This window comes from Pituophis catenifer, unplaced genomic scaffold (genome assembly GCF_029215685.1).
Source record: "Pituophis catenifer annectens isolate HBS135680 unplaced genomic scaffold, rPitCat1.0.hap2 SCAF_6, whole genome shotgun sequence".
NCBI lineage: Eukaryota > Metazoa > Chordata > Lepidosauria > Squamata > Colubridae > Pituophis > Pituophis catenifer.
The window spans coordinates 29324582-29351541 of record NW_027256886.1 but is presented as its reverse complement, the minus strand read 5'-3'; the positions used below and the strand labels follow the sequence as shown (position 1 = coordinate 29351541).

General features: G+C 34.7%; 1 protein-coding gene across 2 annotated transcripts; it reads left to right on the top strand.

Annotated features, from left to right (window-relative positions):
• Positions 1 to 1297: 1297 nt before the first annotated feature.
• On the top strand, positions 1298 to 24891 carry DAW1 (dynein assembly factor with WD repeats 1). Of its 2 annotated transcripts, none has more exons than XM_070945798.1 (13): positions 1298 to 1337; positions 3633 to 3705; positions 7017 to 7161; positions 11725 to 11783; positions 13393 to 13515; positions 13776 to 13875; positions 16858 to 16965; positions 18099 to 18205; positions 20401 to 20503; positions 21338 to 21452; positions 22538 to 22614; positions 23647 to 23809; positions 24857 to 24891. In XM_070945798.1, the coding sequence occupies exons 1-13, from the start codon at positions 1298 to 1300 to the stop codon at positions 24889 to 24891; spliced, it is 1248 nt and encodes a 415-aa protein (XP_070801899.1). The 2 variants fall into 2 exon arrangements, with proteins under 2 accessions (XP_070801899.1, XP_070801898.1); XM_070945797.1 differs by lacking the exon at positions 1298 to 1337 and adding an exon at positions 3485 to 3533.
• Positions 24892 to 26960: the final 2069 nt, after the last annotated feature.

The following is a 26960-nucleotide window of genomic DNA, read 5'->3' as shown; positions in this document are numbered from 1 at the left end:
GGTTCCTCTCTCTGAGACCTGAGAGCATACAAGAACATTGCAGGGATTAGACTAGGGCAGGTGTCTGCAACCTTAAACACTCAAAGAGCCATTTGGACCCATTTCCCACAGAAAAGAAAACACTGGGAGCGATAAAATACTTCCTGTGCCTGACTATTTCTTGAGCAGACACAAAACTAGCATATGTAGTTGAATTAAATGTTCTGTTTTCGTCTGAAACTTTTCTTTTCTTGGATTTAGACATGGTTGGCCTACTGAGGGTTGAAAAGCTCAATAAATTGTGTGCCGGCAGGTGTCACACATTGGTGGTTTTGACACATTTTGAGTGACAGGGAGCCGCAGCAGAGGGGTGAAAGAGCCACATACGGCTTCAGGACTACAGGTTGCTGACCATGGACTAGGGAGTCCATATGACTAACACTGGCTTGAAGGCACATACACATTAAAAAAAATTATGGGGAACAGCATGTCTGGTGGTTTTTACAATATGGATTTGGGTTGCTGTTTATCACAATGGAAAAATGCACCCGATCCAAAGTCTCTTCTTATCCAAATATATTTTTGTTCCGGTAAGAAAAGATCCAGCCATTGAATATTGAGTGATTTTGGGCCAGGGCATTATTTTAAATGCCTGATTTCTATATGGGCCAGGATTGAGGATAAAATGAGAAAAGGGAATAAAGGATACTATATAGGAAACACGGGCTTTTCAGTGTGATAAATGCCTACCTGCTTTGTGAGTTGTCTGCAATTTGAAAAAAATGGGATAATTAAACACCATCCAATCAAATCATGATTGTGCGAGGCAGTCCCACTTCTAGACACGTTTAGTTGTGAGGAAGCCCCATTGAATTTGATCGGATACCTGTTGAGAAAACGTGTAAAATCACACAGCATTCAATTACTTTCAGGAATTATCCCAGTCTTCATCACCATTTTCGGAGATGAGAGAAAGAAGAAGCAGTCTGGCGCGTCTGAAGGACAGGAGAGTACTCGATTTGGCACCTTAAATTTGCATTTCCAAACATTTCACTTCCAAACATCGCATTTCCCCTTTTCTCACTTTCTGAATTTCCCTCTGAAAATCCGAAAGCTCTCTACGACATCACGGGAGAATTGACGATTTGATGCCACGCCTCCCGCTGTCATAGTAACAAGGCCGAGGCTGCAGACAGAATACCAAATCCCTCCTTCTCGGTTGGTACCCAGCTACGCCTGCGCACTGCACTAGAGCGTCGGTTTGTCTGGTTTCTATGACAACGGCCCCGGCTCTAAGTTTTCGGCGGCCGGAGACAAGATGAAGCTGAAGCGATTCTTGCTGCGATATTACCCGCCGGGTGCGGAAAGGTTCAGCGGCAGAATTGGGAGGGAGACAGAGAGACAGTTGCAGGGGCGAACTCCTGTGGGAGCTCGGCGGGGAAGGGCGGTGATGATGGGGGAAAGCGGCAAAACCTTGGCATGCGGGCAAACGGAGGCTGTGGGGAGACCGGCAGGAGGGAAGAGAATAACGGGGAGAGCGAAGGCGGAGCGGCGGGACGGGCTATTCAACGGGAGCGGCGATGGGGGAAGTATAGGAGGAAAGACCTGGAGAAAAGGCAACGAGCGAATGGAGGGCAAAGTTTCACTGTACCTGACTTTATTGTGCAGCTGAAGTTAACCAGGCCCGTTGTGGACTTGAAAAAAGAAAGAGAAAACTTCAGTGGGGCTTAGTAGACTCCTTCTATTTAGTCTTTGGTGGGACGTACTCTACGCTATGGGTCGGACACGACTTCGCAACTAACAACAACTCTTGGTAGCAGTTTGTTTTTAGATGCAAAAATAATCAAGGGAGGGATCTATGTAGGGAGTTGCGGACACAGCCAATCATCAGCATCCGCGTCCTGAAAAACTAAAATAGGCCTTTTCCCTACATCTTAAATAATAATTTCTGGGAAGAGCATTTTCACCCATTTCAAAGTATTTGTTTGCTCTGATACTACCTGCTGATAGAAATTAAGTATCAGTTTGTGGGAATCACGGACTCAGAACAGGGGAAATGATCAATTATTTATTTTAATGAAAACTATGATTTTGCTATATTAGGACTTATGCAGTAGTTAGGGCAGCTTACACTACTACAAAACAAAACACCGCCAAAGGGAAATATGAAGTGTTAGCTGAAATAGCAGCTGAAATAAACTACAATTTACACTTTTATCCTAGATATTTGTCAAACTATAAACGGGTTCTTGAGAACCTGTTAACCTAACATCTTCTGGCACAGAATTCCAAAATGTAAAATCTACCCTTTCTGTTGTTCTTATTATCTTGTCCTCTGCTTTATGGATAAGAATTGAATGTTAGGGATTAGCCAGCCTGGTTCCTGCTGGATCAGCAAAATGTAAAATTATTTATTTATCTGTTCAATTTATTTTAAGAAGTTTTCTGAAGCATTAGATGGTAGTTAATTTTAGCCAGTTAAATACTTCATATGTACTTTATTTTTTTATTTTTTTATTTGATTTATATGCCGCCCTTCTCCGGAGACTCGGCGGCTTACAATGCGTTAAGCAATAGCCTTCATACTTTTGTATATTTTATACAAAGTCAGCTTATTGCCCTCACAAACTGGGTCCTCATTTTACCTACCTTAGAAAGGATGGAAGGTTGAATCAACATTGAGCCTGGTGAGATTCGAACTTACAGTAATTGCAGACAGTTGGTGTTAATCACAATGCTTTTAGTCTGCTGAGCCACCAGGCCCCTTGGTACTAACCAATGTTCAAACAGTGCCAATTTAATTGATTGGTTCAGAATATAAATTTTATGTTGGGAAGTCCACAGGTAAAATCTGAACCATGATCTTGCTGTAAATGTACTTTCATGCAAGTATTGTAGTATAGTTTCAGAAATCAAATTAATAATCATAAAGATAATATTTGCTATATGTTGAAGAAAATCTCAATTTTTCTAATATTTAAACTTTAGAACTTTGTTGTGGGTTTGTTCTGATAAAGTATAATTTCTGCAATACTAAGTGGATTGTAATCAAGGCTAAGACTTTAAATATTATCTGAAAGGAATGCAGCTAGTAGGACTATATAGTGCAGCAGATGTATTTATTTATAAAACATGCTTCCAGGTAGGGAGAAGTATGGTGTAGCACTTGTCCACAAGTCCTTAAAGCAGTTATGCCTTTCTTGGAATTGCTTATGATTGCTTTACAGTATTTTAGGTAGGTATTATATCTGTGCTTCTTCATGCTCCCAAAAATTGTTTTAAGACTGAATCCAAAGTGCTCCCCAGCCTATTTATTACAGTATGTGCACAAAACAGTGGAATTTTTAGCAATTCTCCATAATCATCCATCTGCAAAATCCTTCTCACTTATGTTTCAGAAATGGAGTGTAAGTGGCAATGGGGAGGGGGATTGTACCTTGAAGAAACAAAGTTTATGCAATTATTTGATATATTCAACTAGTTGCAGGTTTGGAGGCCTTGGTTTATGCCCTGCAGTATGACAGAAACAGCAGTAGAAATGCTACTTGAAAACAGTAAGTTTTTATCAAAAGAAAGGCCTGTTCCTGTAGTATTTATGATTAGAAACTATCTCAACATGGAATTCATAATTGTATTGTTATGCTTCTTCAAAGGCATTATTTTGGAATATATTCAAAGAGGGGAACTGAAAACCAAATCCATAGATTTACTAGATCTCAATACTGCGTGAGTATTATATTTTCTTATAACACTAGGACTATATATTGCACTAAACAATTTAAGTAATGCCCACAAATATGCTGAACAGAAAAAATGCTACCTTTTAATCATGTTTGTGATGTTAATATAGGTTTGGTTATTTAAAACAGAGATATGAATGCCTAATCCTGCCTCCTTTGGCATACTTAGCACATAGCTGTTAATTTCTTTATGAATATTTTTGTTGTTTCAAATTCATAATATCATAGAATTGGAAAGGGCTATTTAGGACACTGAGTGCAACATTCTGCAGGAATTTCAATTAACCATTCCTAGAAAATGACTGTCCATTTTTTGCTTGAAACATCCAGCGCAGTGGAATATACCTACTTCCTGTCATCAGGATATTTTTTCATGGTTTACCATGATTCAGATGATTCTTGGCAAAACCTTTTGTTTACACAGACTTTATTTCTCAATGAGAAATGTATTAATCATATGTGAGACTCTCTGTATACATATGTTTTATTAACTGTATATTGGCTCTTAGTGGTATTGTACATTTAACATTTAAAAGATTTGAGACTATTTTCAAAGTGGTTGAATTAAAAAAAAATCAATGGAATGTAAAAAATTTAACTCCTATGACACATCCTGAGAAGTGCTATATCTTACTTACTTACTTACTTTATTTCATTTATATACCGCCCTACTCCCGAAGGACTCAGGGCGGTGAACAGCCAAACAGTAAAAATACATAGATACAAAATTTAAAAACAAAGTAAAATTGAATTAAACAATTTGGCCCAGACAGCTTAAACACCCCAATCATTTAAAAACCGATTAAAATTTGCATAATTAAAAAGAGGGAAAAGATTAGGCCAGGTTGGCCTGGTGGAATAAAAAGGTCTTAAGAGCAGAAGGTGCGCAGATCCGGGATCCTCCATATATCCGAGGGGAGCTCGTTCCAGATAGTAGGTGCCCCCACAGAGAAGGGTCTCCCCCTAGGGGCTGCCAGTCGACATTGTTTGGCCGACGGCACCCGGAGGAGCCCCTCTCTATGAGAGCGTACCGGCTGGTGGGAGGCTATTGGTGGTAGTAGGCAGTCCCATAGATAACCAAGTCCTAAGCCATGGAGCGCCGTAAAGGTGGTAACCAAAACCTTGAAGCACACCTGGAAGACCACCGGGAGCCAGTGCAGCTCACGCAGGAGAGGTGTTACATGGGAACGCCATGTCGCTCCCATTACCACCTGCGCGGCCGCACTCTGCGCCAGTTGGAACCTCCGGGTGCTCTTCAAGGGGAGCCCCATGTAGAGAGCGTTACAATAGTTCAGGCGGGAGGTGATGAGGGCATGAGTGACCGTGCGTAGGGAGTCCCGATCCAGAAAGGGACGCAACTGGCGAATCAGGCGAACCTGATGAAAAATCCTCCCGGTCACGGCCGTCAAATGCTCTTCTAAAGACAGCCGTGAATCCAGGAGGACGCCCAAGTTACGAACCCTCTCCGTGGGGGCCAATGATTCGCCCCCAATAGTCAGTGATGGCAATATCAAATATTACCTTTCTTTTATGAAGGTGAGGATAGGGAGGAGACAAATGAACATGGTGGAGGAAGATCAAATTTATTTATTTATTTATTATTCGTATTTCTATACCGCCCACTCTCCGAGGACTCTGGGCAGCTTACACCAAAGACAGGATACTAAATAGCATATTGCTCCCAACAATCTGGGTCCTCATTTTACCCACCTCGGAAGGATGGAAGGCTGAGTCAACCTTGAGCCGATGAGATTTGATCCGCTGATCTGCTGAATTAGCAGTCAGCTGAAGTAGCTGCAGTACTGCACTCTAACCATTGTGCCACCTCAGCTCTACATTTTATACATTTATACATTTTAGTATAAATTAAAACATTATGCCATTGAAGTAATTAAATCCTTACTTGAAAAACTGATTTCAGAGTTCATCAATGTTTAAGAAGACAGTTTTACAGTGTAATTAGTGTCATTTTAAATGAATTGATCAAAAATAGAAAAGCTACCTAATGAGAAAACTCAAATTTAGTATTTATTCTAGAAAAAGCTGTTATATGCCAATCCTATGCATGTTTACTCAGAAGTAAGTTCTAGCAAGTTCAATATTTCATTTCTTAAATTTGCATGTTGCCTTTCTACCATGTGACTTGGAAGGTGACTTACAATATGTAATGCAGAAAATATACAAAATAATAGAAATAAAACCTACACTAATGAAATAATTAACTAAAGATAGATGAAAGCAGATATTTGCTCAAACAGAACTATTTCATGGAACTAAAGCAGTTTATTTATGAAACCACAGACATGTCTGAAAAAAAATGTTCTTCTAGAGTTAAATTGTCATAAAAGGAACTAAATCGCCACCTTTGTCAATGAGTTCCTGTACTAGGAACCATCACTGCAAGAAACATCTTCTCTTTGAGATTTAAAATTTATCAATCTATAGGAGAACGATATATGTAAAGCATTATTTGTTTTCAACAACCTCACTGAGAAATCTTGGATTTAATTCAGTAAAGCTTCTAGAAAAGTCTTAGTTGAACAAAATGAGTCTTGTTCCTTTGTTAGTGTACAGACAATTACTGTGTTAGAGAAGATTGTGTTCCCAACAATTAGGTTTAAACGGTTATAGCAATTATTGAAAACCTGATTGTTATAATTAGCAATTCATATACCTAAGTTGCATACATATAAAATATTATAATTATCTATGGTCCTAAGAAAGATTTTAAAATTGTAATAGCTTTAATATAATTGCTGAGATGTATAAACCAGCAAGAAGGATTTAATTTTATATAAAAGAATGGTAGATGGTAGGAAGGGAGACCTCTACAGTATTTTTAAATAAACCCTAAAGATAGGTTTTTAAGAATGCACTATAGAATTCTTCCACCACCACCATATCATCATATGTGGAGTCTGACACATTACTTTATTTAAATTTAGAAATAAATTTAGAAATCCACTGATCAGATTGCTAAAGGATTGAATGAATGCTATAAAACATTGCAACTATGCATAATTCATTTGTATATTTATATTTTGTAAACTGCTGCTGAAATAACATATAGAACTGAACTTCTATATGTTAAACAAGCATGTCTTACTCAACTTCAAATTTGTGATTATAATCTGGGTGTTATAATTTTTCAGTTTATTTTAATTTTTAAATTGTTTACTGCAGCTTCCATCATTCCTAGAGAAACCAACACTGGCATGATGGATGTTGATAATAGGAACAATTATTTAACTGTTCATTTGTCAGAAGATGAAAACTGTGTTTTAAAATGTACTTTAGAACTGATGTAGAAGCCTTAGTAGAAGATATTAGAAAAGCAGAGCCTCTCATCACACAGTCACGGAAAGATCAGGTTGTACATTTAATTCTACGATTACAAGAGAAGCTAGGACAACAAGTGGACCACAAGTTCTATCTTTTTAAGGTAAGAGTCATGAGGTATTTTTTTAGTCATGCAATAAAGAATCTTTATATTTTGAAACATTGTTTCCTATCTTTCTTTCTTTCTGTTTGTGAGTGCCAATATAAGGAAACAAAATAAAATGGAGAAGTAAACATCAGCACTCTATTTAAAAAGTGAACTGCATTGCAACTCTTCATTGCAAACCTTACTTGATCCTTTAATTTCTACTTTTTTGTGGGTGAGGTATATAGATATGTAATCTTTGATTCCTTCATTTTCATTCTGAAAAAAAAATCAAAATTTCAGTTACAGTACTGCGATCCGCAAAGCCACAGGTAAATAGTCTGAGGCTGGAAATTCTTGGCTATGGCCAACAGATGCCTCCAAAAGATTGTCTTATCTGTCTCATCTATCTTATCTATCTATCTATCTATCTATCTATCTATCTATCTATCTATCTATCAATCTAATTTATATAGCCACCCATTTCACTCACTTTGGGTGGTGCACAACAATAGATGAAAAATAATAATATCTTTATCTAGTAATATCTTTAAAAATCCAAAATACAATCAAAATGGAGGGTAATAAGAAATCCCCCCCCCTTTCAACAGTGGAACCATCTAGCCAAATCTCCAGTTCCATGGGAGCTCCAGGCTCGGCCACATAAGCAGGTACTGAGGACTTTAAGGAATCTCAAAAGGGATGAGGGTCAATGTAATTTTGAGGAGAAGGAAGTTCCGTAAAGTGGGCACCATAGCAGAGAAGGCATATTTCCTGGGATCCACCAAATGTAGATCCCTGGCCAATGATATCTCCAGCAAGTTTTCTGTTACTATGAAATTTTTAATGTGATAAAAGGAAGCAAATGATTTGAGAATAAATTTATCAGTCGTTTTTCATTTTCATTAGATGTAAATAAAAGTAAAAGAAAATTAGCTATTGTCCTGGTCTCACTTATTACACACTGAAATGTGTCTCTGTTATATCATTCAAACACTGTATGACTCTTGACTGGAATAAAAATGTGCATTCCTGCATTAAGGTGAAGAAAGATTATTACAGTACATTGGGCTTTTTCAGAAGACCTAGACCACAGGTGTTAAACTCACTGTGTCACGTTGCCCTCATGTGACATTTTGGGATGTTTTTCCCATTCACAGAGCTTGGGTGGATGTGGCCTGTGCGTAATGTATCTGGCCCGCGGGCCACCCATTTGATATCCCTGCCCTAGATCATTGGCTATTCAAGACAATGAGCAGGAACAGATTTATTAAACTGTTAATGAAACTATTTAGAAGGCTAAGTTATTGGGTAAGATGGCAACATCTAGACAATCTTTAAAAAACTGTCCTGTTTAATATTTCAATAGGAAATCACCCTAACATCCCAATATTATAAAATCTCATGATTATATTTCATGGAAAATCATGAAAAAAGACAATGGTGAATTATTTCTGTTTTCGTGTAAAACTGAAAACTAAGCAAACTATATAGAGAGCCAGTGTGATGTAGCAGTTAAGATGCCAGCCTAAAAATAGGAGACTGAGTTCTAGGCTCCCTTAGGAATCAAAGCCAGTTGGGTGACATTGGATCAGTCTCTCATCCCAAACACACCTCACAAGGTTGTTATTACGGGGGAAAATAGGAAGCAGGAGTATTAAGTATGTTCTCTATCTTTTGTTGACCAAATATTTTAAAGGGTTGGAATAATTAATAATAATAATAATAATAATAATAATAATAATAATAATAATAATAATAATAATAATAATAAATATATCAAAGTTTTCACAGAATTTCTATTTTATAAATGGTCTATTTCTTTCCTTTTCTGAAATTGCAATATTTCATTGACAAAGCCAGATGGCAGTGTTGAGCTATTCTAAATGGACTAATAGTTGATTCCAGCTACAGTAGTCTCTGAAGGACATGTGCTTCCAAGATACCTCAACCAAAAGGAAGATTTGAAATGGGAGACAATGTAATTTGAAAATAAGTTGTAGTGCCTGCTATTTATGGCTTTGCTATGTTAAGTTAAGTGGTTAAGTGGGTGAGTGATGTATTATGATCCATAAAACATTAACAACTGGAATCAAATGTGTACTAGAGATATAAAAATAGATTTTTTTTATCTTAAAATGCTATGAATTTCCCTAAAATGCCGTGGCTGGAGTCTGCCATGAGATATATGGCGCCAATCAATGCAAATTGTTGTCAGCCAGAAATGTAGGTAAAACAAATGTACTTTAAGAAAAGTGAGTTAAAAGTTTCTTTTTTTTCTTTTTTTTAATTTTTTATTGAAAATTATTAAAAATTACAGAAAAAAAAGCATAGCAATATAGATAGAATTGCAGAGAGTAATATAATACATATAGAGTTTTAAAGTATCAATTTTCGCCTAGAGATAGTACAAACCATCAACTCATCAAAAGAAAGAAAAGTTTATCCAGAAGAAAAAAATTCTCAATTGCCATGCAATGCTCCTATAAATATTTACCCACATTCACACTAAGGTTAATATTTTCATTCTTCTTAAGATTTCTTTTTTTGCAGCCAAGCATACCACCTGTCCCAGCTCCTATATAATCCCGATTCTTGTCTATCTCGCAAAAGTCCAGTAAGCTTGTCTGCTTCTGCACAGTTAAAAGTTACTACTAAAAGTTCTGCACAGTTAAAAGTATATTTGTGCTAAGTTGTGATTACAGAGCATATAAAAAGGAAATATAGGTGCATAAAAACAATTACGGTATACTACTTGTACTAGAGTAAGATACTTTAGGCAGTTGAATAGAAAAAATGATTTAGTCATCTAAATTGTAAATTGCGGGAGAGGGGGGGAACCTTCACTAGTATCACCAATGCAATACAAAAATCTATGGATCATCAATTAAGGGTAGGGTTTAGGCCTGTTTTACATGGGCATTTAATTGCCAAAAATATGGATATTTTACTATTTTTCATTCAGGATTAATTCTAGGATTCTGGACAGATTTTGTTCTGTCCAGAATCCTAGCTGACGGTCATGCCTGTTCTTAAATGGGATGCAAATATATTATAATTTTTAAGTCTTATTGTACAATATAACAGTAACAGAATACCAGGCTGCTATGGCTTAAAAGGTTTTTTTTTCTTGCTGATTATCTCACAGATATATACCCTATTATGAAATATGAACATGGCTAAATTGTTTTTTTGTAGAAAAGCATAAGTAACTATTTGAGGAACCATGGTTCTCCCATTGGTTAAAAAAATGAACAGGTGGAATAAGTTGGATACAAAATTTTTCAGAAACTTTTGGTTTGTTCAATGACAAGTAAAAATGCTTGACTCCTCCAGGTTCTGTTACTATTTATGCTGAATTTTTCAGATAGCCACAGCAGAAGTTCTTCCTATTGGTAACCGTCTCATATCCTAGCTTTTCAATCTTTTAATTTAATTTAATTTTCAAACAACTTTTAAGCATTTTTTCAGAGAGCTTTGAACATTGCCTTTCTTCTTTCAGGGCCTTTTTTTTTTTTTTTTAATAAGATAATTCAAAACCAGGCAGTGAAAATAAAATTATTATAAATGACATGATCTTTCATCAGTCTATCTGGCAGCAAAGAAACAATTATCCAAATTTAATTTTTCTTTTTTTATAAAAAAAAAACCTAGGTTATTTATATGCATTTTGTTCCATAAATGCAAGATACAGAATGTAGTTAATATGAAATAAAAGTTCTGCTTAAAATATGTCCTCCATATTGATAAAAATAGGGGCTCTCTCTCCCCACAGTTCAGTAAGGAATGACATGCAAATATATTCATTGGACACTTATTTGTCAAGAACAGAGAAGTGTAAATAAGACTAGTTTTCTATTTTCACTTCATATCACCTTGTAACTGTCAATAACACCTCTTAATGGAGACACGGGATGGGTATGAAATGGCTGTGTCTTTCTTAGCTGTTTCCTGGGTGATCTGTGTGTTTGTGTGTGTGTGCTCAGCTCAATAGCAAGCTGCTATAACATAACTTGATTGGCATTTGAGTGTTTCATACATAGAGCATATTGTTATGGCATGATGATTTAATTTAATTAAGCATAATCTAGCCTAATCCTCATTTAATTCAAATGAAGTGCATACTTATATGACTGCCATTGAAATCAATAAGCATTCAAATCAGTGAAACACTTAATTTTGTTTGAAACAAGTCACATATTTCAAATATTTTTTTAAAAAAATTGATTTATATGCCGCCCTTCTCCAGAGACTCAGGGAGGCTTACAATGTGTTAAGCAATAGCCTTCATACTTTTGTATATTTATACAAAGTCAGCTTATTGCCCCCACAAACCGGGTCCTCATTTTACCTACCTTAGAAAGGATGGAAGGCTGAGTCAACCTTGAGCCTGGTGAGATTTGAACTTACAGTAATTGCAGACAGCTTGATGTTAATAACAGTGCTTTAGTCTGCTGTGCCACCAGGCTAATACTTAGCCAGTTCCATAAATATATATATAAATGGAACTGGATTTACAAAGGCAAAAATGTACAGAAATATAATAAATCATTGCTATTTTTTTTTTATTGCTAATTTCAGGTACTTCGAGCACATATATTGCCACTCACCAACGTTGCCTTTAACAAATCGGGTTCTTGGTAAGTTTGGATATGTAGTTAAATTAAAAGTAAGTACCGTAATCTAAATGGAATGGTACACGTAAACTAAAACTATATTTGGTATATTTAACAATCCATGTTTTCCCGTGCTATTGTTTTAACTAAAGAAAGTTGATTAAGGTCAGTAGGGAATGCAAGGCCAAAATTACAGCAGTAGCAACAACATTAGGAAAAAATCTCAATTAAAATATTTTAGTAAAAAATACATAGCAAAATGACGTTGAATAAACATACTTATCCTTAGCCAGTGTTCTGCTTTTTCTATCCATTCCTTGAAATGCTGCTAGTTAATAATCTACCAATTTAAAAATGTCATTCACTGAGATGATATTTAAAACCATTAATGTTAACATTTGAAAAGCATGTTTTAATGCTGAATTTATTCTTTTTTCAGTTCAATTATGCTGTGGTGAATGTTTTATTAATATTTATGTAATAGCAAATTGCCACTAAAATCCAGGTTTCAGATTGCAAAGCTATTGAGGCTGCAAATAATTATTTATTCAGGACAACTCCTACTAGACATATATAAGATTGTATCATTATTCAACAATTCAAAAATACAAAGATATACAAAAGCCCTTGACATTTTTCAATTTCTTACTAGTAATACTTCATAACTAGTAGTGAGTGTGTAAGAAAGTGTGCTAGGAAATTCTTCCTAGCCTCTCCCTATTCTGAAGAAAAATAATCCAAGTCAAAACTCCCAGAAAAAAGGAGAAAACAGATGCGTTGGGCCCAGGCATTTCTGTTATTTGTGTTCTCTGTACATGCTCAATAAATTGAGTGCTATTACTGTAGTTTAGAACTTGACGAACAAAATTCCTCTAAATTTAGAATTGTGCTGTATCTGTCCATAATCCTAATTTTCCTTCCTTTCTTAAATTTTATGTGGAAAATTTATGATACTAGGTGTGATTTTTAGAAGCTTTGTATGTTCATTTCTTCAACAAAACTGATTGTTTTACATGTGATTCCTAAAAAGAAGCAAAAAGAAGTTTTACATTATCTTTTTCCATTTTTAATAAATAAATTTTATTTAACACCTAAGAGATTGATCTTTCTCTAGAGTACAAGGACTTCTCTCCCTAGTCATACATCTCTTGCTACCATCCTAGGAGAGATAGAGCTATAGATTGTATTTATTTTTATCATTATTTTCTCCTCCTCTCTGTTTGTCTATTGGGTTTCTAGGCTTTGAGATGTCTATGTTTTCCATATACCATGTAACAACATCTCTCTTGAAGATAGGCAGCAATAACAGCAAACTTTGTACACTAAGGCACAAAGATAGGCCAGACTCAGAGTATGTAAACTCAGAGGGCTTCTGGGAAAATAATTTTGAAACAACCATACTTAGATCTACTGTGTTCAGCGTTATTGTTACAACACCAATAGAGGTCGTGCAATCTTCTCAACAAACCTGGAGTTATAATGTTTAGATTTGTTATAATCTTTGCCAATACAGCATTACTTAAAAATATGAGAATGAGAATAATTAGTAGCCATTGAATTCAGTCAGAAGTGGGTTAATTTGTGGATGAGAACAAATGGGTCTGAAAATAAAAAATGGACTTGTTTGTTGTAGCTTTATCACTGGAAGTTATGACCGAACATGCAAACTGTGGGATACAGCAACAGGAGAAGAGTTACGTTCTCTGGAAGGCCACAGAAATGTGGTGTATGCAATTGCTTTCAATAATCCTTATGGGTATGTAACTTTTCAAAATCCTAAATACACCATGGTTGTACATGTCTTCAGATCTAAGGTATGTTGCAAACTTAATTTGAAAGGCGTATTTTTATACCCCAGTTTTAATTATCTGCATTGAATATTATTTTGGTTTCCTCTTCTGTTTGATGCAATGCTGTTAGTTGCTAGGAGTCTTATGGGATTTGGCACTATATAAGTTAAATCAACAAATATTTGGAGTTAATAATTAAAACAATAACATTTTTCTATTTATTTAGTGACAAGATTGCTACTGGATCATTTGATAAGACCTGCAAATTATGGAGTGTAGACACAGGAAAATGCTATTATACTTTTAGAGGACATACTGCAGAAATTGTAAGTAAGGAGTTTTTGTTGCACGTAACCACTGTATATATAGAACAGAAATGAGTAAAACAGCTTGACTTTAAAATGAGCTGTTCCAATCCCATTGAATGTGTTCCGAATGTGACACAACTTGCTTCAAGCTTAGAACAGTTGTAAATTAGAATGCAATACATTTTAGACTTGAACATTTCCTTTTCTATTAGGGAGTAACTTCAGTTGTTACAAACTTCTTCATTCATTGTTGTATATACCCTCTCGTCATTTAATGACTGCAATCCATTCCAGCAATTTTGTTTTTAAGCAAAATGGTTGTTCAGTTAACATATGACTGAGAAAGAGAGGAAGAGGGAAAGAGAGGTAGTAAAGATAATTGGTTGCTGCCCTATCATTCAGATGAATCTCCCCCCCCCCCCCCCAATTTTTGATCATTTGCAGAGTGGAGAGATTGCTTAAACAAGCTGTCTCCTCAAGAGCTGCTTTTCTCTTCAGAACAGCATATCCCCAAGTGCCATAAATTAACAAGTTGAAGACTTTAATTACTTGATTAGAACCCTGCATTGGTTAATACTGCTTCCTGAAACTGACCAGAACTTAATCAGTTGCATATGGAAGGCTTTTTTTGACAGGCACCTGGAATTTGGTTGCAGGCATTGGTCAGAAAATAAATCTTTTATTACAACTTATACTTGTGAATGGTCACTAACTGAGGTCGTCATAACATAAGGAGTGACTACATTCACTACATCTCACCAAAATTAGATCAGTAATTAATATTAATGCATGTTGTTTCTCACAAATACTCTGAAATAGATTTATTAATCTATTTCAATAGATTAACAAATATTGCTTAAACAATCTATTGCTTCAATAGATTAACAGATATTGCTTAACAATAAGCAATAATTTGTTAATTAGGGATAATTTAAGGAGTATCTTCGTATTTTTGGATTAGTTGTAGTCTTATGTCAACCAGTAAAACTTTTCCTAATTTCAGAGAAGTAATAAAAATAATTAAGGGTCTTGTGAAATTGATTGTCACATAAACTTTCATGGATTACAGTCTATTTCATAAGATATATTCTTCTGGGTTATAAATATATATGTTCTTTATGTGCCCTCATTTGTTAAGAAAAACTCATTCAGCAGTTACTTCCTTAACTAGTACTTCCTCAAATGTGTATTTGATGATATTAACCGGTTTGTACATTTACTGATTTTGACATATGTTTGGTACCATTGCACAGAAATCCCAATTAAGATATATAGTTGCTAGCTATTAAATTGTGGGTTTAATTATATAAATCAGAACTAAAACCAAATAGAATTCAATAGGATTTGTAGAAAGATGCTGAAAAATCATGTGCTATTCTTTATCACTTTAATGAGAAATACCCAGTGTTTTGTCATAATCTGTATTATATTCAGCATAATGTTTGAGAGAATTGAGTTATAAAAACATGAAACAGCTCCATGCTTTTTAAAGCATTTCAATCCTTCAAGAAATCAATAAACCTCACTCTCACATATATCTTATTATGTTACCATAGAGCTGTTTTCTTCTATCTTCGCCCAAATTATAAAATGAAGTACACACCTGGCAAATTGCTTTGTCTTGTTATCATAATTTTAGAATTCAGGTACCCATTATGAACAATAGTTTTTGCAGGGTATGTCATGATTTATTTTTTTCCCGGAAATTCGAAAAGATCAAAGTAGATAGAGACTAGCCGTACATTTGTATAGACGCTATTTAGCATGAGTGACTCCTGATAAGGTTTCCAGGATACTTCAAATTGAGTTTGGTCACTTCCTTATTAGATCTGAGCTTTTCCTGGGTTATTATAGCTGCCCAGGAAGTGCAGGATCCATTCTCTGATATCAGCTTCTTTGAGAAAAGGGATCATTCCTTTGGCTTTAAAGGAAATGGTAGTGTGTCCCCTCCTCAAGAAGCTTTTTGTGGACACAGTAGTTTTCAATCATTATAGGCATTATAGATTTCTAGTAATGACAAAAGATGATTGGAGGACTGCAACTTCTGAGAATACTTAATGAAGCTGATTATCTGCATCCATTTTAGTCAGGTTTCATGCTAAGTTTCAGTATGGAGACTGCATTACTTGATGATGACCTTTGGTGGACCTGGGATGGGGTGATGTATCCATCCTTGTGCTCATTCATCTTTCAGTGGGTTATTGATATTGTTGAGCATGGTACTGTTTGGACTGACTGCAGGATTTGGGAGTTGGAGGCATTGTGTTATAATGGTTCTCCTTTCTTCTGGCCAGTTCCAGTTTGTGTTGGCAGGACCCAGAAGTAATACCCTCAGCCCCTTGTCTCCGAGCATGCTACATTCTCCCCTCCTGTTTAATATGCACATGAAACAGCTGGGAGAGCTCATCCATTGATTGAGAGTTTCAGAGATTCACCAATATGCTGATTTTATCCAATTGTACATCTTGATTCTGGGCTATTCAAGTGATACCATCAATGTCCAATATCTGGAGGCTGGGCAGGTCTGGATGGAGAGGAACAAGCTCAGACTCAAGCATTCTAAGACTGGATGGCTGAGAATTTTTAGGCTCAGATTCATCTTCTTGTTATGTTTATTATATTTGTATACCGTCCTTCTCCCGAAGGACTCGGGGCGGTGAACAGCCAGCAGATAAAATACAGAAAATACAAAAATTAAAACAATATTAAAAACCAATTAAATTAATTTGGCCCACAGTTAAAACACCCCCATATTAAAACCCATAATTTAGCAATTTAAAATTAAAGCAATTTAAAAAGTATGGTCAGGTCAGCCTGGCTTGATGAAACAAAAGCATCTTTATAAATGGCATCTTTGTTGCCATTTATAATCCTGTGTAATCAATAAGGCATAGATCATCAGGAATTGCATTCTGTCGTACTATCACCTGCCTGACAGCACGGAAGTTAGGAAAGCTAAGGATTTCTAAAAAGATCTGTTTTCCCTCTTTTATCTTACAGGTTTGCTTGTCATTTAATCTTCAAAGCACACTAGTTGCAACTGGAAGCATGGATACTACGGCTAGACTATGGGACATACAGAATGGAGAAGAAGTAGTCAGATTAACAGTGCGTTGCAGTTACTTATAGTTCTAGCAGGCATTGTATGATTTCTTATGTTTTAAATGAAATAAAAGTTATTGAAAGAATACAGGTTCCTTATATCCATTGCCTTATATCAGTGGTGAAATGCTACCGGTTCACACCGGTTCGGGCAAATCAGTAGTGATAAAAATGACCATTCAGGTAAAAAAAAGCTACCGTTCCTCCGAACAGGTATTTCCGATGATCAGCTGTGCTGCACGATTTAAAATCTCTAGAAAGCAGTAAATCCTGCTTTTTAGTTAATCTAAATTGCGCGGCACAGCTGATTTTGCCCCCCCTCACTGCTCTACTTACTTTTCCAAGCCACCTTTTGGTGCACACTGCGTATGCGCACAGCGCACGTTTGGTGTGCATTTGGCACACACTTTGCATGCACGCACACAGCATGCGCTTGGTGCGCAGCACGCATGCGCAGCTGGCAAACCGGTGGCAAACCGGTTCAGATTTCACCACTGCCTTATATCCATTTGTTCAAAGTTAAAGCAGCACTGAAAAACTGGTCCATGAAGTGTTGGCCATTGTAGCATTCCTGCGGATATATGATGATCACAATCTGGGCACTCAGGCACTCAGCTTGTGATTACAATATCTAAGAGAACTGTGGTCACATGATTGGCATTTGCAACCTTCCCTACCAGTTTTCTGAGCAAAGTCAATTAGGAAGCAGGCAGGCAGGGTCCAAATCATTCTGTAAGTTGATTCTACCACTTTTGCTCTGATGAACCACTGCATCTTGTATTTGGTAGCAGCTGCCCACTCCTTTTTAGAATTATTTATGTTGATTGGAGATAATCCAATTCATCAAATGAGATCCACAACCTATCTTAAACCAAATTTTCCCAACCTACTTCCACTTCATATTTTGCCAGTTTCCCATGTTTTTGTATTGTTTGTCTCATGTATACACTTCAGTCAGGCTTTATGAACTATAATCCTAATATGTCATAACAAGCCAGTGACTTATTTTTTCACTCAGATTCCAATATGATTTCCTTTACATTGATTTACTTTTACCTCATTTCATGTTTGAAAAAAAGGTTTCCACTACTGTATATATAAATAATTCAATGGAATTCTCTTTTTTATAAAAAATGTAGGGACATTCTGCAGAGATAATTGCGTTATCGTTTAACACCACAGGAGACAAAATCATCACAGGTTCTTTTGACCATACAGTTGCAGTATGGGATGTTAGCACGGGCAGGTACTATTTTATATTTTTTATGTCATGTTTTACAGAAATCCTGTTTTGTACAGGCTAGGATTATATAGTTCATAATGTGCTCTGTATACATTTTTGTTTAATGCATTATACAATAGAGTCAATGAAAGAGCTATTTTTTGTTTTAAGGCAGGTTTCCATATTTTCAGATTACTGTTTGCAGTTGGCTTTCTGTCTGCATTATGGCATAATATGATGTAAAAACAGTGATCCATGGTTTAATTTGGTTTCCCATTTTTCCAATGTACATAGGTGCATGACAAATATAACTGAAAAGGGCAAAAACAAACCAGAGATTGCCCAAATAATCTAGGATTATCTGGTAATCTTTAAGGCAGACTCTGGCTTGTATCAGCTAGTTTAACAAGCATAAATTGATGTCCAGTTTATTTCCATAAACTCCAAAATCTTTCATATCTATATTATAACAATGTTGTGTTTTGCTTACATGTTTTCTGTATTTGAAGCAAATAAAACTTTTTGAATCCCAAAAGATGAAAACTAGGTGTATTATTTCACTGTGAGACTCCACAGCAACAAATTAACCAAGCAGTTGCTATGCCAATAGCTATGCCAGTATGTTACATAAGTTAGGCATTTTGGAGAACATGTGATGCAACTTTAGTTATTTGAATTATTTAAAATATTCATATTCTTTCATATTCTACATTTGAAGTAGCTTTTGGAAAATTAGTATATAATTGTAGTGCAAGAATGTCTTTATATTGAGTTGAAAAGTCCATCAGTGGTTAGTGCTATCCAAAATCTCAGAAGACTTCTTCAGCCTTTGTAGAAAATAACTACATACACGAAGAGTCATATAGTTAATAGGTCTCAACTATACTTGGTCAGCCTTATAAGCAGTAAATTGTCCAAATCCAGAATATTATTCTTACTACCAATACTTCCTTTTTTCCTTGACTAGTTTGGAAAGTATGCTGCATCAAGATCTGGACTACAAAAATCTAGCCACAATGAGATTGCAATAAAGAGATACAGAAAATTGAAACTTTGTTGCCATATGGTAGTTGCCTGTACATTTGTAGTCTAGATCTGATTGTCCCACCATTTGGTTTCTCTGCATTATCTGTTTTTGGAAAACTTCACTAGTCTGGTGAATGAGACATCTGCAAAAAAAAAACAAAAAAAAAAACAAACAAACAGCCAAGCTCAGAGAGCACCAAGGGCCCCTCATTTCAGCCCTGAGCTACAAATATATATTTATATTATTTATTATTAATATTATTATATTATCTATTTATATTATACAAATATAAGTTGTGTTACCTTCCTGGACATGGGGCTTAAAATAATACTTGCTATAGAATTATGGATTTTTTTTTTCTTTTTGTGCCTTTAAATCAGAACTGAATCCCAATAGCTGCCTGGAAAAGTCTTGCAGTTTTCTTGGCAAGGATTTTCAGAAGTGAGTTAGCCATTCCTTTTTGCCTGGGCTGAGAGACAGTGACTGGCTCAAGGTCACCCAACTGGTTTCATGCCTAAGGCAGGACTAGAACTTACAGTCTCCTGGTGTCTTACCTGGCTCCTTAACCATTATACCAAAAGGGGTTTTTAGACCTATTCTTTAATAAAATAATCTCCCTAAAGAGCAATGTAATTCAAGAACATGATAAATTTCAAAACTGAAATGCTTGCCTTTTAAAGTGTAACTTATTCAAACGTAACACAAGCCAGCTCAGGCCATTTCCCCCCTAAAGCATAGAGTGTTTTCATAGCATCACCTAACCAAGCTGAAGTAATAGGAAGCTTGTTATCATTTTGCCAAACTAACAGTAACAATCTTTAGATAATTGCTATGGCCCTAATGGAGAAATGATAGTCTCCTTGATTTATACAGTATATTTACTATGTGACCTTGTACATTTTAAAACAATAAAATGCTGATATGCATTTAAAAAATAAATATAATGCAAACTACTCAGTAGGCTTTACTGCATAAGCTTTCGTAGAGAAAAACATATTTTAATACCAGGGTTGCATTTTTGTACATATTTATTTGGATAGAACTCTTTCTTCTTGTGATACTTATTAAATAAACACATCAAGGATAGCACTATCTGTAGCATTTCTCTAGATTTTTTTCCAAGGATATCTGTGATTAATATATATCAATGTAAACTACCATTTAACTTGAAATTTATTTTCTTTCCCATCAGGAGAATGCATACTTTAATAGGCCATCGTGCAGAAATAAGCAGCACACAATTCAACTGGGATTGTACTCTGATCATCACTGGATCTATGGATAAAACATGCATGGTACAATAGTGTATTGCAGGTTATGATAAGTTTTTATATGGAAAGGTTTTATTTACTCCCCTATAATATTTGATCCAGTAAAAAGCTTCAGTTGGCCATGTCTTCTTTGGATTTGTCTGACCGTTTTAATTTCTCTTTAGGGATTCTGAGATGTAGATCCAAGCAATGGAATATTACTTAATCTGAACTATGATTCTTATAAAATTATAGTTCAGATTATGTGCAAACAGCATATAAACTGTTAAGACACTAATAGAAACAATTAGAGATATGAGCCAGGTACCCTAGAACTTTGGAGAATTGTATGTTTCAGCCAGAGCCACAATTATAAGATATGGGATATAGATATTGAAAATATAGTCATGATCATAGTGACTATACCGTACTGGCAGACTAGACAATCACGTTTTTGTTCAGCCATTTAGTAATATAATTGTCATACTTTTGGTACAAAGACTAAACTCTAGAACTACCACATCAAGTGATTTCTGAGCACATGTCAACTGAATAGGAACAGCAAGAATAATACACTACATATCAACCTGGCTGGAAAAGAAACATAGCTATATATTGAAATCTGGAAACTAAATCTGTCCCTAACAATTCTGTAAAAGAGCATCTTACATTAAAAAATATTTCAGTAAATGTCTAATTTACATTGCTGTTATGTCATAGAAACTATCTTTTACTCTGCTTTACACATGTTCTTTTAAAGGAAAAGATCAAAGGCTAGGTATACTTGCAATGAAAATCCAGTATAACATAAAAAGATAATGTTTTTGATTGCCTGAATTTATTTGCTAGGTTGTTTAATGCTTTCTCTCAACATTGCAGCTTTGGAATGCTTTGACAGGCAAGCGGGTGGCAACCTTAACAGGCCATGATGATGAAGTTTTAGATGTTTGTTTTGATTATACTGGCCAGCGTATTGCAAGTGCCTCAGCTGATGGTAGGTGAAGAGGATTTCTGAAAAACTAAAATGATTTTTTCACTCCTGTTTTACATTCTGTCAGAAGGTATTCCTAGAAATAGCAAAAACTCTAAAAAATTCTTTTGTACCTTATTAATGATTAAATATTTTGGCCTGCAGGTAGAGATTTCTGAAAAAAAATTATTAGAGGTATTTTGGTAAGGTGTTTCCTTGAAGGCAGTTTGATTTTTGTATAGGCTTAATCATATAAAAAACCTCAGTGACAATACCAGTAACTTCCAGAAAAGTTCAGGTCTTCCCAAAGGTGTTTTTTCAAGAGGCAACTGGACTTTCTTGTTTTTCTTTGAAGATGTTTTGCTTCTCATCCAAGAAGCTTCTTCAGCTCCAGATGGATGGTGGAGAATGGAAGGATTTAAAAAACTGGCAGATAACTGGCCATTTGCATTCTTTTAGAGAGTCATTGAGGCCACTTGGAGGTTTTTCTGTGTCCTTAGGGTCACCTGAATAGTGCAAATGGGAGTGGAACCTTTTTGGAACTGCTGAAAGGACTGTGTTGTGGAGCTGTGCTTTCTGCAGGATGTTTTTTTTGCCTGTGTCCTTCACTGTTGAACACAGGCGCAAGCTGTGGGGATGAGTCTGTGTTGTCTGCATCTCAAACTGAAGCGCAAATGGTACCTGTAGTCCACAAATTGCAAAGTTTGAGATACAGACAACATACAAACATTCTCATGAGAGTATAAAATTTGAATACATATTTTATCATACTTTGTGACATAAATTTCATCAGCAAAAGAGCTTCAGAAACTTCCAAGTTACTTACAATCACACCTTAAAGCAATCATAGATTTTTTATTTGTTTGCATTGCAACTTGTTTCTTTCAATGACTAGAGAGCATCAGGGGTCTCTCTAGATTATGCATGTTACTTAGAAGTAAATCCCCCTAGACTGAATGATATTATTTGCAAATAAACATGTTTAGGAAAGTACTGTTAGTCAGTCATATCCAGTATATAGGTTCTATTTTTATCAGAATTTTGTTTGAATTTATTAATATTTATCAAAAATTTAGTTAAGCTATTTAGATTCTTCTTTTTTACCAAAGGATCAGCGAGAGTATATGATGCAGAAACAAAAAAATGTGTTGCAAAACTTGAAGGCCATACAGGAGAAATTTCAAAGGTAAAATGTTTACATGTTTCAAATTCTTTCATACTGCTGTTCTAGCTCAAACTTTGGCAGTTCTGCTTATTTTTCATAAAATATTTTTTTATTTGAATATGACCAAGAAAGGTTTTTTCTTTGTCTTTGTATTCTAAATATAGTTTTATTTCTTTGTGTCTCTACTCTAACTGTAGTTAGAGCCCTGAATGCTCTCAGGACACTCAAATTGTTATTGTCTAGTTATTTGAATATCAGGTCAGGTGGATATAATACAATAGAAATCAAGCATCACCAGTTAATAATTTTAATCATTCTTGAGTCTTCCAGTATATGCTATCAAATTGATCATGCTTTTCAATTCCTTTCTTCTTGTGTATACATTAATATGCTTAAGCTATATATTCTAAACAAAGAAACATTGTCCAAAGCAACATTACTAATAATGTCATCTGTAGCATTTGGCTGGCCAATCACATTTTTTTGTACTGCCTCATCCCATTTTCATTCATCCATTCATGTCACCTACAGACTGCTTACTATTAACTGTTTATAACTGTTTCCACATATCATATTAATTCAGAACATTGCACACTTTTTCCTAGAACTCGTATCTGCTTCTTTCATTTTTACTACTTACTGGGTGTGACATGTAACTATCTTCAACCTATGACTTGCTACTTTGATATGCAACTATAACAATCTAGGTAACACTAATTGATGTTTTCTGGGATACATTTAATCCATTAGATCATAATTAAATCTACAACTTAATCTTAAATTAGTTCATAATCATTTCTACATTTTTTACTTCTCTAATTTTGCAAAATAATTATATGTACCATTCTGAGAAGAAAGACAGTGAATCAGTTGCTGGTGACTTGCCATTCTGTTTCAGTGCCCTAAATCAACTTTTTGCTAAAAGAGCATGACTAGTTTAAAGCTACCCACTTGGCTGCATGCATAAAATAGGAGTAGAAGTGATAACAAACTACAATAAAGTATTCTACTTTCTTAACTATTTTTTAAAAGTATTTTATCATTTTTTTAAAGATCTGTTTCAATCCTCAAGGAAGTTGTATTCTTACAGCCAGTTCAGATAAGACAGCTCGCCTTTGGGAGCCCAAGACGGGACAATGCATTCAAATATTGGAAGGCCACACTGATGAGATATTTTCCTGTGCTTTCAATTACAAAGGGAATATAATTATTACAGGTAATTAGTACATAGTCTGAAATGGAATTGTTATAGTTCAATTGAATTTTTTATCTGGTAGTGGTGAATAAAAATAAAGCAATGCGAGTTTCTCAGTTTTTCTTAGTCCAGAAATTTATTATATTATAAACTTATTATTACATATAGGATTAAATTAGTTGGGTTTTGGAGGGTATTGATCTATTTACATTTCTCATCTCTTATGTGAGGATGAAGTAAAACAACTTTCAGATTTCAATATTTGCTTACGCTTTTGCCATGAAAAGGTTAAGCAGAAATAGCTGAAGTGTCACTACTGCACATTGCTAAACATTGCAACAAGAGAAGACTAGGGAAGGCAATATTATTCCAGTCACATTTGCCTTTTTTTGCCTGTGATCTGAATTAGACCAGACATTAAGCCATAACTTAGTGGAGGTACTGTATCATATAACCATTTGTGGATTACAATGTTGAGTGCTAGCCTACTCAAAATTGTAATCCATGTATGAAGAATTGTAATTGCCTCATTTTATGGTTTATTTTTAACAGTTGTATTACATATAAAATAACAATACAAGCTTGAAAGTATAATTGTGGGAAGCTGTATCTTATGAATGTCTGTTTTTTGGCTTACTATATAAAGCCATAGTATATAAAACTGCTTTATATTGATCTGGACCATTAGTCTGTGTAGTACTATAGCATATTCCCAGAATATAACAGAGTTGCCAAGATTTCAAGTAAAGATTTTTTTTTAATCCTTTCGGAGAGCTTTTACTGAAGATATTTGGGCTGAAAATAATGATTTATTCTATAATTAGAATAGCACAATGGCTTTTTAGATATAAAGCCAGCAAGATTAATTTTCAAAGAAAGAGTAATAACTGTGCTGAATTACTTAAGATTAAAAGCATTACTGATTGCAAGCAAAATAAGGATAGTGCTTGAGATAAAATAAACATAATAACTCAGTGATCCAGCAAATAAACAAACCCTTAGACTGTTGTTTAGATATGGTTATAAAAAAGATTTAACACTTAATGTTATATTCTTCTCTATTTTTAGGAAGCAAAGATAATACGTGTAGGATATGGCGCTAATTGAGACAAAGACTGACACACTTCTCTAGGAATTTTAATTCAGTGTTTTTATATAGACAATAACCTTTAAAAATATGGCTTTTGCATCTGTCTTTTTTATTCTTTATGAAGCAGAAATGTTTTCTGGATTTATTGTAATAATAAACTTGGCTAGTTATGTAAATGTGTTATTGAGAAAATTATAAGAAATGCCTTTTTTCTCTAAAGATCTATAGGCTAGTTGGAGTGAGGAAGCTTCATCGTACTATTAGTTGTTATTCTTGCATTTATTTAGATACTTTATCCTTACAAGGTTTAATTTTTATTTAATAAAACATTTCAATATGTATAATGTAAATAACATTGTAGTATTGATTGGAATGTTCTATTCGTATTTTATATTTTGACTTAATTTTGAATTTATATTGTATAATTCTGTTTCTCGATTTTTTTAAAAAGTATAGTTTATATTTATGGTTTGTCCCATCCTGAAAGATTTAAGCTGAAATGAAAATGATTACATTGATTTTGGCATTCAATTGTGAGAGTCATAGTAGTGTTGAAACAGCATAACCCACGTGCCTTTTCTTTTAATGTGAACTGCCTTTCTTCTTAAGAACTTGATGTTGGTTTTACAGAGCCTTCTAATCTGATCTGCTGCTAATTTGGGCTTCTATACGAGCAGGCTGTCCAGGAAAATGCCTGCCCCAAAGTTCATGCAATGTTGTTTATGTTGGTTCTTGTATAATTCTTGTATAAACCAGAATTTGTTGATATTATTATTTATGATCCATCATTCATTAGAAATGATTTTCTACATTTCTGTTTTGAATAGTGTTAAAGAACTGTTGCTGTCAGCAAAGCATCATTGTGTTCCAAAATATCCAGATGCTGGCATAAAGCTTAGTTGTTAAATGTGTGTGACTCTTTAGATTTTGTTATATGGCTCTGAAAATATCAAGTTGCTGGCTTATCTGAACTTTCTTCTACACTATGTATAGTTTCCTTTCAATGAAGAAAGTTAAAAAAGTCAGGTGAAATCTCTAATACAGCAAAGGACCACTATTTTTAATAAGGTATTATTACCTTATAAAACATAGCACCTTTCCAGATGTGGAAGGTGAAACCTCATTTGTTTCTGTAGTACATACATTCAGAAAGTTTATAGAAACAAAAATTAAATGAAACTATTAAACTGCTACTAAAATGTATCTATTTGCAAGCAAAAATTCCACATATCAGAAGTGAGGGAAATATTGTTTGCATAGATATAGGCTCAGAATATAGGATTATATGAATTTAATTTTACATCTTATATTAGGGCTAAGTATCAATTACTTAATAGGCTTTTAGGTTTACTGGTAGTCTGAGCTTGCTGATAATGATTTGTACAGGACTTATATCCCCCACTAAATAGTTGTACAACAATCCTTTATTTCATCTGTATCACATGCAAGGGATATTCAGAATCAGATTTAGGAAAGATAAAGGCAGATTGTTAACACAAATTTATTTCAAGTCAGGCTTCAGTACTAAAACGTAATATACACAGAGAAATGTCATCACATTGTTACATTGTTATATTATTTGTGCTTGTAAACATTTATTCTACCACTGCAAAATCTGTGTAATTCACAACTAATTTGGTCAAAAATAAATATATTTCAACAATATATCAATCTCTAATGATGTATTATTTTATTGATTTCTGAGTGCAAACACTTACTGATAAACTTTTTAGGAAATGGCACTTTTCCAAAGCAGACCAAGGTGCTAGTCCAAAGTTCTTCTATGAACAATGGTATTCTTTACTTTTCTACATGCACTGTAGAATGATTATTTTCCATAAAGCTACTTAAATTGATAGAAATGCTGGCAATATCTTTGCTGCACATATAAGAAAGGGCAGTCATGATTGGGAAATGGTGGTAATTATGGCTCTCTATACTGAATTAAAAATTGCTTCTAAAATAGTGCAAAATAATGTTATTTTTGGATACATTCTAAAATCATAATCCTGTAGTAAAAAGCACCCCTTTTTGTGAAATAAATGTTCAATATCATAGTAGGGCCACAATGAAAACTACTAG